The sequence below is a fragment of the Bacillus rossius genome, chromosome 6, assembly GCF_032445375.1.
Source record: "Bacillus rossius redtenbacheri isolate Brsri chromosome 6, Brsri_v3, whole genome shotgun sequence".
NCBI classification, from domain to species: Eukaryota; Metazoa; Arthropoda; class Insecta; order Phasmatodea; family Bacillidae; genus Bacillus; species Bacillus rossius.
This window is the reverse complement of record NC_086334.1, coordinates 47,801,696-47,818,423: the sequence shown is the minus strand read 5'-3', so window position 1 is coordinate 47,818,423 and position 16,728 is coordinate 47,801,696. Positions and strand designations below refer to the sequence as shown.

General features: G+C 33.9%; 1 protein-coding gene across 13 annotated transcripts in view; it reads left to right on the top strand.

Moving 5' to 3' along the window:
* LOC134533152 (poly(rC)-binding protein 3) overlaps positions 1–16,728 on the top strand; it is a 162,101-nt gene that overhangs the window by 88,290 nt on the left and 57,083 nt on the right. For all 13 annotated transcript variants that reach the window (XM_063370479.1, XM_063370478.1, XM_063370480.1 and 10 more), the window contains 3 exons: positions 2,988–3,151; positions 7,695–7,751; positions 12,684–12,800. In XM_063370479.1, coding sequence (XP_063226549.1) covers positions 3,071–3,151; positions 7,695–7,751; positions 12,684–12,800 — 255 coding nt within the window. In that variant the 5' untranslated portion in view covers positions 2,988–3,070. The remainder of the gene's footprint in view (positions 1–2,987; positions 3,152–7,694; positions 7,752–12,683; positions 12,801–16,728) is intronic.

Here is a 16,728-nt window from a genome sequence, read left to right as displayed (position 1 = left end):
TCCACGATCAGCTTTAATGATCAGAGAAAAGTTTTGAAGATTATTTTTGTAGTGCAGATGGATCAGTGCCGAGGCAGAATCAAATGTGTGTTTGAAAATTCTTTTATAAAAACAATCTGAGTTTCGTCGTTGTGTTCTAGATTTTTTATTATTGAAACTGCGCCAGTTTTCGGTTTACTTAGTACTTACTTTAGAACAGTTAGGCTTAAATGATTGTTCTTTAATATTGTTAACATGTGTGGCAAAACACGACAGTGCAAATTCTAGTATGAATGTCTTTGTTTTATATTTCAAGAAATTTGCAATAGCATTTTATCACCTAGCAATTTATATTTGTCCAAAAAGCTAAGCTTTTCTCCATGAATGTGATGATTTAAACTTTTTACTTTAAAAATACACATACAGAATATTGCTTATATAGGTACCTGCTTCGTTCTTTCTTGCAGCCGCCAGGTCAACAAAATCGGTACAACCATTGCTCACACCTTCCACCCAAAACCTTTCCGCGTAAAGTTTTATCGTTGTAGGCACCAGATCTGGACTTTCAACACGGTGTGAACCAAAGAGACCATTTTAAAACAACCCGCGCTCTCCTGAGCAACAATAATGTTGACCGCCACCGTGAGACGCGGGGATCCGCGTCAGCACGCCACAGACGCGCGCCATGTGGCGCGAGCATCGACTAAAAACACCTCCTCCTTCCCCCCCCCTCACCCCAAGGATATGTTGCTTTGATTTGTGATACCACAAGTACAAGCAACACAGCATTAGTCAAGTCAAACCGCAGATTTAATTTACAGCTACAAAATTTAATATTTAAATTTAAATTTGTAAAAAAAAGTATTAAGATGTTTTATTTAAATTGATTGAGCAGTTAAATAGGGATGTTCTGTTAGCATGAAGGGCCATTGCCCGGGCCCAGGGTGGGCCTAAAATGAACTACAGGCCATGGGTCGGTCACAGCTGCTCTATGCATTGCTAGTTTTTTTTAAAATTAAACAACGAACAGAGTTTTAAGTAGCAGTGTTGATGAAAATATGTTAAACATTTACCTTCATGGGATAAGTTAGAGTTATATTTAATGATAAAAGGAATATACGTAGTGGGTGAGTAAAGTCTGATAATGACCATCAAATTTTATTCTAATCACCATTGACCATATTTTAACCATAATGATTGTATATACAAGTGTAAGTGAAATAGTTCCAGATGTAACCAATTAAACATTTTTGAAAATCACTCATGAAAGGGTCTTCTTAATGCAGCATGTTGTAATATCCCCATATCTTTTATATAATGTATGCCCAGAACTACATTATAAACAGTGTTTTCAATCATAGCAGATACTTAAGTTGGAAACCTTACTTAGCACACAGAATTAAAAAAAGAATCAGGCTAAACAGAAACAAAATAGAAGAGAGACTGAAGAGTAATGCAGTAATCTGTTGGTGAGGAAAAAAATGAAGGTTTCGAATGGCGCAGGGAAAGTAAAGAGCTTGCCTGGACGTAGGTAGCTTGGGAGCATTTGGTAGTTGTAGGGTATCTTGAGGGAGCGCGACACTAGTAGGGTAGCATGGGTGTTATCCTGTTGGCTTACTGCTCCTCAGTTCGATACAGTGCTTGGGCTGAGAGGTACGTATGCAGGCACAATGAGCTTGTGCGTTAAACATTTATAACTATCGCTGCAGAGTATTCCTGTTAGCTTGTATAGTTTTACAGCTCTTGGAAAATTTAAAAGGTAAATGTTAAAATTTACCTAATTAAACATTTTACAGCTAGCATTTGAAAAGTGTTCAGATTAAAGAAAGTGTAACTAAGCATGATTTTAGTCTATTTGAAATAATTTTGTGATTTGATTATAAAAATTGAGGATTACACATTACCATATACATACTTACCTTTTATGTTTACAGATGTTATATACTAACTAGATGTGCCTTGCTGTAGCAGTCCACAGGCAGAACACTCTCACATTGCTCAATATACCTGCTCCTTTAACTAAATAAAATTATGAAAATTAAGTTATGAAATATAAAAAAGATTGATACAATATTAACAGGAAAAAAAACCATATCTGGGATTCAACAATTTTAAGGTCTTAAGTATAATTAAATTAGCTTTTATTTTTAAAGTGAAAGAATTTAATAAATAACACACAAATAGCACAGAAGAAATATTAAAATGTAACTTATTTTATTCTGAACTTGAATAAAAACTGCAGTGTTATCGGCCTCACAGGACTGCAGTAAAGAAAGAAATCATATGTAAAAGTTAAATTTGCTGTGAATTAAATTTCACAATTATAACAAATATGGCAACAAAAACCTGCAAAGAGTTTTAAATACCTGACTTTTTTTATTCCTTTAATTATGGAAAGGTTTTTTGCACAGAATAGTGAGGGGCGAAAATCATTAAAAAATCTATTAAATAAAACTTAATGAAATTTTGAAAAGATCACTTTCAGGTGAAAACGGACCCTGCCTGAAGAATCTGCGTGTCAAATTTCACAGATCTAGACTTTTCTTTTCTTCATTACACAAACAATCAATTTCCTTGCACTTGTTGGTGTTTTGAGGCTGAGAACTATAGTTTATATTACTTCTATACTGTTAATTTTTTCCTGTTGACTTAGTTCAAATATGGTCGTTTTTGCAATGATGTAGTGATGGCTTAATTCCATAAAAATTGTGAGTAAATTTTTGGTTGATTTTGAGGTTTTGTTGTTTTGTGAAACATTAAGTTACACATGTGTACAAATCAAATGTGTGCAAACACATTACACCCAAATAAACTATCCAAGTCCAAAATTCATGTTGTTATATTACGTGAATCACACACAAATCAGTTTGCAAACAATTCAGTTCGTGAAATATCAACGTTATGAAAAGTGCCATATCATAAAAAATGTTATGCACTAAGCCATCAATATGTAATGTGTATACTTGAAATGAAGTTGTAGTAAGTATCTCTCTTTTGTGTGTTTTCAGAGTGAAGTGAGCTGAGTTGTAGCTCCACCAACCCCCTTTACCGGCCCCAACCGCCACATACCTTGTCACTCTTCACTAACACAATGGACACCATGGACAGCAAATCTATGCCTAATGACGACCCCAATGTCACTCTTACCATCCGGCTCATTATGCAGGGGAAGGTAAGATACTTGCATGCCGACTTTCGCAAAATGTTTACCTTGGGATTTTGAGGCTTGTCTTTTATGAGCTTTGATGTGTGTTGTTGGCCTAGGTTATACGCAATAATCACATTACACTGATGTTGAGTTTGTATGTTTGACTTTTAAAGGTTCAGTTTAGTTTCCTGGCACTTTATCATAGGATAGGCATGATAATTTATGTATTTCACCCTATAATTTTTATGATATTTTCTTTTAAACCTGATTTATTTATGATAATTGAGGTGAGAAAACTAAGTTCTATGGTAATACCTATGTATGTTATGGGCAAAAGCATATGTAATATTTTTGGTTCAAATTGATGAAAACAACTTTTTGTTACCTATTATGCATTATTTATTGCATGAAAATTGGTTTTGATACAGTTATTTACAACTAAAAAATAGGTTTTTATATGGTAATTTCTGTGTAATGATCAAACACTCTCAGATTGGTTTGTGGGCATAACTCTGATAGGTCACCCAAGAATGAATGTGATAAACTTCATATCAGGACATGCAGCAACTAAAGACTACCTATTATAAAAAGGAACAATCTGGTGGTTTGCTAAAAGTTGTTAAATAAAGATAATATATTAGCCTTTTATAATTCAAGTCAGCAGAACAAGCTTCGAAGACACACTGTGCTTTGGTGGCTCTTTTTAGTGTCAAGCTGCGTAAAAGTTTTTTTTTTTAGTAAAATAAAATTTTAGAAAAAAAATTTAGTACTGTATGTCTGTCTATTTTGTGTGCCACTAACTCCAGTGTGACGCACTGTGACGTTTACTTGCTCACATTTTACTGTGGCATGTGTACTGCTTGTCTTCTTGGTCTTCTTGCTACTGCTTACTGATAATACTCTACAGTCCCACACCAAATTATTTCTGAAATGTTTATTAAAAGTTCTATCACAGAATTTTACTTGCCAGGATTTGCACAAAAACCCCTTTACAGCTGCACTTCTCAGTTCTTTATCAGGGGCTGTTTTGTAACATCCAAACCTACGGCTAGCTCAAATTGGCCTGGCTTTTACCTGCATAAACATTTGAAGAAAATTTTATTGAAGGTTGATTGATATATTATTTAAGTTCCAGAAAATATATCTGGTTACCTTTTAGATTGTCTAGCATAAATAAAAGAAATAAAGTTTTATCATTAAGTTTTTCCTTTACCAAACACTGAACATGGCTGCCATTTTGCGATGCAATAACATTTATACCAAAGAAAAAAAACTATTTCATTTCTAATTACAAAAGCATAATGAATCTTTAATAAAGTCATTGACAAAGTTGCGAGGGCAGTAGCCTGAGTTGCTGCAATTTTAAGAGTTAATGGCAGCAATCACTTCCTAAATAAATTCTAATTAGGGCACTGATGTTTTAGAAAACAAATAAATGAAATTTCCAGTACTTATATCCATTGAAAGCATGCAGTAAGAGAGGTGGTGTCTGTGGGATTGGCTAGCACACCTTAGGCAGATGCAGTAGCGAGTGTGTGAGCTTCTTCCAAACTCTTAAAAGTGACCTTGAAATTTTTTTTTTCTCCGAACTCTATGTTTCACACCACAGCAATTTGGTACTCCATATATCTCCCCTAAATATTCTCGGTAGCACAGTTTATATTTAAAATTTCACTGGCCCTCAATTTGCAACTCTGCATCATACTCCCCAATTCAAAGCTGCTACATTTTAAAACTATATTCACAGAGACTTTAATTTCTTTCTGTAAAATTGCAATTTTTAAAAATATCAGTCAGTTAACACGCTTGCTCTTCGTAGCTCACTGCACTTAACTTGTTGCAACTCCTATTGCATGCCAACACAAGGATAACTAGGTCCATCCAACCGAATTCCCACTTTATGCGATAAGTCCACACCGCACCAAGTGTGGCTTACAATTCCTTGTTCCTCCGCGGTGCTACCCACGTCACACCACGCTGCCATGCCATTGTCGCCTAATCAGTTAATTTTCCGCCCCAGAAAATAGTTCTAGATGACATTCCATAAAAGTTTCTCAACTCAGCAAAATGATTAACTTAAATGCTACCTACAAATTGAAATTAATAAAATTAATAGATTAAAATACTTCATGGCAGTTCTTAATTATTAAAGAATCAAATTTTATATCATAAAACAATTACTGTATTCTTTTTTAAACAGCTGTAGTGTAAATTTCAAGAAAATCTAGTTAAAGCTTAAAAAATTGGAACTGTATGTATTTTTAATATTTTATCTCGTATGCTGCAGTTTGCAGGATTTTCTAGAGTGTTTATTAAGTGGAACTACTTTACTGCGTGGGTGAAGTTGCCACCTAATATAAGTGATAGTCAACTCAGAGTGCTCCTCAAAATGGCATATGCCTGTGGCTGGATGCATTATATTGCTTCATCTGGACTGCAGTTGAGGATGTCAAATTCCATTTAGCCACATACAATTACGTATGTAATATATTATTTTAAAGTAAAGTGGATTATGAAATAAATCAGTTAGTTGCCTTCAGGCAAAATCAAAAATACTTTGTGTTATTTACTTGTTTTTTTGTACTTTCAAGTATCTACCAAGTACATGTACACAAATTAAAAGTTAGTTTTTACTATCAAAATGTTAATATTGTATACTATACAAGGTATTTTTATCAACTTCTGGCTTTGCTTGTAGTCATGATGATCTAAACAATTGAAACCAACATTTGAAAAACATCCTGGCTCAAAAACACAAAATAAAACATTCACACACCCTTTCCAATGACAACACATTAGAACAAGTAGTTTCATGTCTGACAGTCTTATTGACTTGGAGGAAAGCAGAAGCTGGGATTTATAAGTGATTATTCTCTCATGAACCAACTATAATCATGTTGTTACCTTTTAGACTGATGACTTATAAAATACAATTTGTTAATGGTTTATGCATGAGATATCTGTAACTGACAGCATTGGAGATGTGTACCTTTTAGTTAACTTTTTTTTTTCTTTTCTGTTCAGCCACTAAAAATCCCTGTTGTATAGTATTGCATGTTCTATTTACAATTACATCATTAATTGTACTCGGTGTGGAGGGCATTTGCACCATTCTGCTCTTAAATTAAATATTTAATGATTTTTAGCCAAATAATGATTTAGGGATCAATCCTCCAAATGTTGCACACTGGGGCTGCATGATCCTTGCTCGCATAATTTTCCATTTGCGGCAGATGGCGAGAACAGTGTCAAAGAAATTGTAGTTGCATTGATTTCTATTGAATGCACTTGTGTAGTGTGTGGGTAATATAGAGACGACTTTTTTTTGTCCATTAGAGACAGTTTCACCTAGAGCTTGCATCACGTTGAGTGACACACCATATTGAGTGAGCACCGTACTGTTGGAAAAGGCAGCTTGGCTAAGGAAAAGCAAAGCGCTGCAGCATGTTCAAATATGAGTTTCAGTTATTTTTTTACGAAGAAAATTGGTTGTGTAATAAGTCCCACCAAAATTAATTTTTTGTAGTTTTGAGTTGTCTAGTACATCTTCCGTCATGCAGGGTAGGTAGTTGGCTCTGATCTCCAAATCGGATCAATATCACTGCATGGTTTTAAATGATCATTTGTGATGGTACCTGCTGCATGCTGTGGGGAAAAAGTGTGTGTTCCCCACCAACTGTGAAGACCACCTTGTGGACTAAATATAACACGTGAGCCCCAGCGAGATGCGTAGCTCGCATTAACTTGGGGTCGGGTCAGCCTCGCTAGATCTGCTGTATTTGCCAAGACTCCGCCTGAAGTCCTACAACAATGGATAGCTTCACTTTCTCTTCCGCTCCCCTCTCCAACAGTCCTGCATACCCGAAGACCCAGCCATGCACCGGGATAGGGTTTTACATGTTTTATAATATTTGGTATTATTCAGACATTTTTCACAATGGGGGTTTTTTCAACAAAAATCTCATTTGAAGTGGCTTAAAAAAAAGTATGTAAAAGTTAATTTTAAGTACGTGTTTTGCAGTGATTTTCCTATTTTGAAAACTTGGAAACACAAAACTAGAATAGTTCTTTTTTTTTTCTTTGTGTAAAAAAAATTGTGAAATTTTGCTGAATTGGATGTACTTATACTTATTGGATGTAGGCACTTTTACTTATCTAGTAAAACCCAATCTCAGGGCACGGCTTGTGGTTTCCCGAGTAGCCAGGCCCCTTCAAAGACAAAATAGTCTATTTATTCAATTTTTTTTTTGTTTTGGAATTATTATAAAAACCTTCATTCAAAATTTTATAGGCAACGTAATGTCATTTTGTCATCCATTTTTCACAATGGATTTCACTGTTAATAAATGTTAACAATATAAATTGATTGCCATTAGTTTACTAACAGTAATGGAACAGAATTTAATGTTTAAATGCTTCTGGTTTTAAAACTACATTATTTACTGGAGTAATAATGTTCTATCATTGTTCATATTATTTGAAAAGTTATGTTTTATGGCCATTGTGAAAACATATGTTTGGTAATTAGCATATAGTATTCTCAAAATGCTATGCAATTTTGTTTCAGGAGGTTGGAAGTATCATTGGAAAAAAGGGTGAAATCGTGAAAAGGTTTCGAGAAGAGGTAAGAATAACATGTAATGCTTTAGTTTTTAAATTGTTATGTAACAGTCATCTGAATATTTAATAATCACAGTCTATTTGGAAACACCTTAGTAGATACAGTTGTGGCTTCAGTTTTTTCCGTGCTATTTTGATATTAGCTTGTAAGTATGATACTAAAATGTCACTATAAGTTAACAGTTATATGTCTTTGAGTTTATATATGTATGTTAATTTAACATGTATATATTTTATTTATTTATTTATGGTGTTTATTTATTATTTATTTAATATTACTCTGTAATCAAGATCACTAGTGTGCTCATTTAGTGAGGGTGGTTGTTTGGACTGTAGTCCTTTGCATGACTTGAGTACGTAGTGATTCGGAGCCCACTTTTACTCTGGTGATTCTGTGACGATGTTCATAACTGAGTCATGTAAAACCGTACCATGGTGTGAGGTGGTGCGGTAAATCACTGTTCTTGCGTTCCAAAGACCCCTTGTTTGAATATCAGTTTGGTCAACCTATTTTGATTTTCTATGTTATTCTGAAATCACCCCAGAAAAAGGTTGAAATGTTTCTTTTCTTTAGGCTTTAGGCCCATGGCCAAGTCCTTTCCCAACACCCTTGTTCTGCTTCATTGTGTGTTGCCGTCTTTAAAATTATTTCTCTGTCAACAGGACGTTAACCCTGAACCCCCAAGTAAAAATAAAACTTTATATTATTACCTAGACTCAAGTGTAGCATTAACACATTCACAAATTTTGATAGTAATTTTTGATCAAAACAGAACAAGCTTATGAATATAAAATGTCTAGAATTGCTTGGTTTAGTTGCCATCAGTAAAGGAATCATAAATGTGGTAGGAAAAAATAAAGTTTCTGTATAATACAGCAATATTTGTAACTAAAAGTGGAGAAAAATCTATTCATTTTGTTCAGTGCAGTCCATAGTGGCATTACAGTTTCAATTCACATTTCTAGGGCTCATGGCGAAACCACTATAAAAAGTGCTAATATTCTTATCTCGTTGAGTGGTGTGGAATTATTATTATTTGTCGATTATCGCTTTCTGTTTTACTGTAAAATTGCTAATTAGTGTTCACAACATATTTTCTTCGAGGTAAAAGTTGTTTTTCATTATTTATTTTGTCTGTTATTCTACTTTAAAGCTTTCATTCATTTTTTAAAAAAAATAATTTTTACAAACTGAAATAGAGTTTTGTCATATATCGCAGTGAATGGGAAAACAATATTTGTGTAACACTTAATCATAAATATATTTTGTCTTGTGTAAAGAATAGGTTTACTGCTACACCTTACATCTGTGGATATAATCCAGTATTTCTGTTATTATCTTCGCAAACATATTGACACAGTATTGACTACTTAAATTTGAATTTGAAGCCTGTATATAAAAAAAAATAATTTAAAACTTGATATTAATTTCTTATCAGTCTTTTTATAGTGATTCTTAAAAGATAACTCACTCTAGCTAGCTAGTGAACACTAAAATACATTTACAATAATTCATAAACAGTGTTAATGTATTAGTTTTGTGTTATAGTTTAAACTCCTCAAATCACAATAAAAAATATACTTTTGATAAATTCATAACACACATATAAAATTTCTGATCATGAATTGTTGCATAATTAGAATGGAAAATGCCCCCAAATAGTTTTACAGGCTCTTAAAATTTGTTTGGCAAGGAGTTTGTTTATTGAGTGTACTACAGGTTTTCAGTCTTGGGGGAAAAATGATTGAAGCACTGCAGTCATCAAATCTGGTTCTTTGTCATTGAGCAACAAACAAATAGATATTAGAAAAAAATTCAGATTCATTTCACGACAGGCCGAAACTCAAATTCATTTTAATTGTACTACAGTATGTGTGGGGATTCGAGTACCAATAACAAACCTGGTGCTAAAGAAGTGCTGAATCATGAGCAACCCACTTAAAACAAAACTGTAGCAGCCAATGAACAGACGACTTTGAACCGAGGATGAAGAGGTCTATGGAGTCTATTTTTCTTGTTTATTGGTTGAGAAATAATTGTGTAGTAGTATAATGGAATTCTGTTATAGCTGCTTTTAAATCCAGAGTAAGAAAATGCTGCTGCAGCTAATCCGTTAGAGCCATGCTCTGTATATTAAGGCTCAGTCTCACACCATTTTGATTTTGTTTTTTCATCATTTTTATTTAAGGGCTATTTCTAAAATTTTAACTGTATACCTGCCTTGCATTTTTTGATCTGCTACAAATATTTTCAACAAATATTAAGTTTAATGTTACATAATGGGTATAAAAAGTTGCCCAAGTGATGATAATCAAATTATGACCATGATATTACTCTTTAAGTGAATATTTGTTGAAAAAAATTTGTGAAACAACAGCAGCAAGAGAGTTATCTAGATAAAATGTTAGAAATGGCCCTTAAGAGGGTGATAAAGGGCTTCATTTAGAGCTGTTTTAGTGGTCAATGCGACGGCAAGTAGAGGTCAAACCAGTTAATGCAGATGAATGAGATTTTTACACATCATTGAGGAAAGGTATAATGACTGATCCCAGTTGTCAGAATGCAGTTAATGTTGTTATTAATAAGCAAAATTAATTAGTAAAAAGGTTTATATTAGCGCAAATTTGACAACTTGCAGAAAATAAAGTAATCGGAATAACAAAAAAGTAAAAACTGAACAATTTACATGTAACATTCTTTTATAGTTGTATATGATTTTTGGAAATAATTATCTTCATACAATTGTGAATTACTTGCACACGCGTAAGTCACTGCACATTCATGTTTGAGCCGAAAATTTGCCACTTCACTGTTTGGAGATAGGACACTTTTATTCCATCCCTTCAGCAGGACCGAGCGCTGAAGATAATCCTCGCCATTAGAGTGGTCGGGTTCCCGCTGTTAACTGAACTGCGCCTTGTTGACGAATGTGTGGAAGGGGTGTAGAGGAAGTTCTGGTTTTCAATAACACATGTCTTGTCGGGTTACTCTGCATTTCTCTTGTCATTGCATTCGCGTCCACCTCATTTACATTATTCTTAGAGTATTCTTTGCACATAGCTATATATTTTACAGTACCTACCGTTTATTTACAAATATTTAACTGGATTGTGGATTTAAAATTAATAATTTTTAGTTGCTTTTAGGTTACTTGGCATACATCTTATTTTCAACCAAATAATAATAGTTGTATAAAAATTAAATGAACTAAATATACCGTGAGATATTACTTTGCAAGGCATTTATTGGGGGATAAGTTTTACAGATTTTGCAGTTCCAACACTAAAGCACAGCACAAAATACGAATAATTACACAAAACTGTAAAGCTGATTTGTAAACAAAATACGTAAGTTACAATAGTTTACCTCGCGGTTACATACAAATTGATAATATACATAAAAATATTTCAAGTTTTCAAAGCTATCATGTTGTTTCATTACGTAGCATATAAAAGTATCTCTTGTTTGTATCCCATTTAACACTAAAATGTATTTTATATATAATGTATCACATATATATAACACATGTATATTCCATGAATAGTAGTTACTGAAGTAAAAAGGTTTTTCCTTTATTACAAAATAAAATACACAATATAAACTATTCATAATGTAATTTCTTCTTGCTTTTAGCATTCTCAGATGTAGTTTCTGCAATTGGCGTACTTCAGTCTTTGTGCTTTCCTTTAACCTTAAATCAAGGTAAAAAAACACATGTTTTTATTAATAACACTGCCTGAAGCTATACATTGAAAATGACCCATGAATACTTTAAATAATTTGTGTACTTATTTCTCTCTCTCCAATTTGCTAGATTTTTACCTCTATTCCGTTTTCTTCGCACAGACAAATGCAATTTACCACGAGCATTACCTTTTACCAAACGTGCGTTTGTTTTCGCTATTTATAAATGAACATCCATTCATATATCCCGAGCTAACACAGAGATAGCAAGGAAAACTAAATCCGACTGTCTCGCAGTACCACCCCACCCCTTTCGGTCCTTATCGTGGGACTGAGAAGTGTCGCCTATCGCGAGGGACTCAGAGCAATATCGGTCTAACGTACAATATCAGGCGCACATGTTACGCTTCAAGCAGCTGGAATTTCTAGTAGATATTTATCCCACTCTTAAATAAAAGTAATTACAAAAGAATGAAAAAATCAAAATAGCGTGTGAGATCAAGCTTTAATGTGCTAGTTTGTGTACATATTTAGTAAATTATTTTTAATTATTTCAAAATATGTTAATAAATGTATAGATATGCAAGCAGGAATGTGTTTACAAATGTTTGCCACATTTACTTGCTGGAGGCAGAGGCAACAAAAGGAACATTTCACCGAAACCAACGTTTTGGGAATGCAGGCATTCCACATGCAAGCACCAGGATTGTGTCAGGTTGCATGGCTCAAAAAAAGATTTAAGATACTTATGCAGTTGAAGGTACAAATTTATAATTTTTCGAACACTTCATACATAAGTATTGTTCAGCCTGTGACTTCTTGCAGAATGAGGGTCTGTGGTAGTTGAGTGGTGAGGTCATTGGACTCCGACCAATGTGATCCGGGTTCTGTTCCTGGCTGCATCATAGACAGAGTTTTTGCAATTTAAAAATTGGCGGAAGTGTCCACGAGCCGGTGGTTTTCTTGGAATACTCTCATTTTCCCCTTCAATTCATTCCGACATTGCTTAGTATACCCCTCGTTATCAGTTATGTTTATCTTTTCCAAAATCCTGCATTGCTTGTAAAATACTTTTAGGCATGTACGGTTTTGCTATTGAAACAAAGCTTAAATCCTAGTGTTGTTCATAGTTCTTATTCAAGCATATCACTTTCATGGAACTTTTAAAAGCCTCATGTGTGTCATTTTTTATTTTTTTAATTAATATTAAAATTAATATTTGTAATTAATTTTTGTATTATTTTGTTACAGTCTGGTGCTAAAATCAACATATCTGATGGATCATGCCCAGAACGGATTGTTACTGTCACTGGTCCTACAAATGCTATTTTTAAAGCATTCACCCTCATTTGTAAGAAGTTTGAAGAGGTATTTGTTTTTTTTATTTTTTATCCTTATTTGTGATACCTAAGAGCACAAAATGAGTATTAAATCTATGTGTACTGAAAATTGTGGTGTTACGTGTTAATGTTCATCTAGCAGCAGTCACTTAGCTGGATTTTGTAGTCAAATTGTTTTTTATTGTGATATAAAAAAATACAGTATTATATTTGATAAGATTGGCATGACCAGTGAAGTTTGCTATAAATATAAATAATTAGTGGTGCACCGATATGACTTTACCGATTACCGATTCGATTACCAATTATGAGAGCAATAATCGGCAGATACCGATTCAGTTACCGATTATAATGAACAAATTTTTTTAAGTTTAATAATGCACACAAAAGTTTTTTCCCCCATGTGAATTTAATAACAAGATTAGGTAAAATTGAGAATACAGTTATAATAACAATATAAAAATATATAAAATATGCTATAAAGTCATTCCAAAGTGTAAATTAAATTAACTTCTATTTATGTTTGTTATTGTAAACAACTTGAACTACAGTCTAATAATTGTAATTTACAATGGGTAAGTTTTTGTTGCGGAAAACTAGCATTATTATTGACTATCACATAAGGTTACATCGAGAAATTACAGTTTAACAATGTAAACATGTTTCTTATTTTGTTCACTTGAGTTTATAGAAAAATGTTTCCACAATTCACTTTTTTTCTCCCTACTCGCCATCTCACTATAATTATATAAAAATGACTCAAAACCAATTCTAGCACATGTGATTTTATTTATGTTGACTGAATATATAAAATTATAAATACTTTTTCACTTTTCACGTCACATACAAATAACAACAACGGATAATGTTACCAAAGACACTCATAATGAGTTTGTAAAACCCAGTGATAAACTCTAGAAGGTATCGGGACCACGATTTTGAACCGCTACTACAACTCGAAAAGATCGATTGTCATAGAGTCCACTGCAACTGCTTGTGGTATTTTGATTGCGTGCCATCTATTTTACATCTCTGGCTATAGGTAATGTACAAGGCCACTAAACAAAAGACGAAACGTAAATAAACGTGTAGGAAAAACGTATTTGTTATTGTTCGAGGCAATGGGATTTATTAAACTTAACGAAATATCTGTAATCATGATATGACGGAGTTTGATGGATTTTGTAATATATACAAATATTACCGTATTTTGTCCTAAAATCTGTAACAAAATATTACACCGCAAAAACCTACTTAATTAAGCCGGGACGTAGATAATCGGCAAAGTAATCGTTAAGATAATCGCCGATTACGATTAATCGGAAAGTAACCATAATTGCCGATTACGATTCATCGGTATCCGCATCGGTGCACCACTATAAATAATTTTAGTTAGTCTATGTTTTTTCCATCATGTCTTTGTGTTTGATCGGTCAAGTTTTTTGTTTATAGAACTTAATGTAAAACCAATATTTCATCTATGGTATAAACAAACAGCTTTATAGATAATATTGCATCAAATTCTAGAATTTGTTAGCATTCATACAGTGCAGTGGTAACACTCGGGACACTAAGTCAGAACTCCCTTGTTCAAATCCTGGTCTGGCCATGCTGAGTTTAGTTTTCAATAGTTTCTCGAAATTACTCAAGGCAAATGCTAGTATGGATCTTACTAAAGGTCATAGCTGATTCATTCCTGTCTTCATAATTAGAGTTGTGTGTGTGTGTTGTTAAGACCTCACTATTGATGAGAAATAAAACTATCTTTCTTTAATTGATGTAATATTACCATTTTTAAGCCTTGACTTTGTGGCCTGATTTAAGCACATAAATTAATTTGCATTTCATGTAGATGCTGTAACTTTTTGTTATCTCTGTTTTATGCTATGTTATTTTGATGAGAGGCGAATATTCATTGGAAACAAGGAAACCGTCGGTTACCCTACAGATAAAATTCCTTTTTAATTGGATTCAGAATTTGTTATTCAAATACATTATTTTAGTAGAATTTTTTTTTCTCAAACTACCACTCTACTTTTTTGAGTTAGCGTACTTCTTCATTTGTCTCTTAAATGCTGCCATTCATTATCAGTTTGTTACGTTGTATGTTTTTTGCCCGGCTAACCACACATAGAAACGTAACAATACAAAACAAACAATGTTCCTGAGGTTCTGCTTTATTTGGAAATAAAAGAGTTTATTAAATTATCTTTGTTTATTTCTTTAAAAAAAATGTTTTTTCTCATCGTTACATGGCTTCAATACACAATTTTACAAATGAATTTAATTAGAAAAACTTCGTTACTTGTACAGTTTTTGTCTTTACTTATTCAAATTTTAACGACGTCTTTGAATTTTGATAGGATGAGGTCCAAATACATACCATACCAGACATTTTTCTGTTGATGGTCGTTGAGTCTTGTCGCTCACAAAAAAATAGAATTTATTACTGTCCCTTGGTTAGCGATGTAACTCAAGGTACGGTCGCGCACTGACCGAAGTCCCGCGAAGTTGGGCCGTTGCCGACGCCTAGGGCCTAAATTTCTAATACATTATTCCGAAAAAAAAATGAACTTAGTTTAAAAAATTACGGCCTGGCCCCAGCCCCTAGGCGTTAAATTGTCCCTTAGTGCAACTCCATAATATTGTGCGAGTTGCCGACGACGCGACCGGACTGGACGACAATCGAGCAACAACTGAGTTGGTAGACGAGATTACCTCCCTTGTATAGGTGAAGACAAGGGAAGCAACCCCGTGGGCCAACCGACCAATCACAGTACAGCATTCATCAACATGCCCAAATAAGGAATTTCGGCCGAGCGCATCACACCACGCCAGGACTCGCCCTGATTGGCTGGCTAGTGGTAGCCTCCAGAGACCCTTCCAGACGGTCGCTACAGCTGTGCGTACAACGTGACGCGTAAATCCCAAACACGCATTTACAAAGTGAAAAATAGCTTTCTGGCGCCAGAGTGTCGCGCCTGTCCGCTCTCCCTTCTGTACTTTCCAGACTATTCTCAAAATATTACACTAGCAATATCCAATAGAATATAAAATTACCCAAAAAATTCAAATACAATGTTAAAAATTTAGTAAACAAAGTTGAAATTCATATAAAAACTTTTGTTTAAAAATGATGTCCTGTAAAATTATAATATATACTGCTTTAAACAAAACAATTACTGACATTAATTATCAAATATCAACATTAATTATTATGAATTAGAGTTAACCCTCAAATTCATAATTAAGTATCTCAAGGAAATAAGTATTTTAAGGCTTTCACATGAAATTTAACCAAAGTAATTAATAACAATTCTTAACATATCTGAACTGTTTTCTATATCAACAAAAAAAAATATCCTTCACCTCAAATTTATTCTTAATATTCTTATGACCCATTTTGCAATGCTACAAGTTGTCCGCTTCATACTCGGAAACTCGTGGCCTGGCTATCTTCATGTATTCTGATTGTACCTGAAACTCAGGTCAAACTGGGGAATCAGCTCAGCGGTCTACTTTCCTTGCACCAACAGTAAACACACATGCACTACGAATGAATCTATTGTAAAAATATTAACTACAACAACTTATTACAGCAAATGTCTTTAAGATCCTCGATACGTGAAAAGGATTGTTGAAAAGAATGAAAATGTAAACTTGTCCCTCGGCAGGTCTAGGCCACAGTGCAAGGGAACCCAGAGCTGTCTCGCTTCCTCCAGCCATCCAGGCAGTGGAGGGGAAGTCGGGGAAAGGATGTGGTGTGTGCGTGTGTGGGGGGGGAGTAGGCATCTGTAGATACACATTCATAGATGCACTTTCATATTTATTGTCATTATAATCCATGTTTTTTGTAATTTGAGAATGGGGAAATTGTTGGAAGACGGGTTGTTGTGAGCGGGAGTCACGACAAGACGAGGCTAGCGAATTTCAGGATCGAGGCCCAGATCACAACT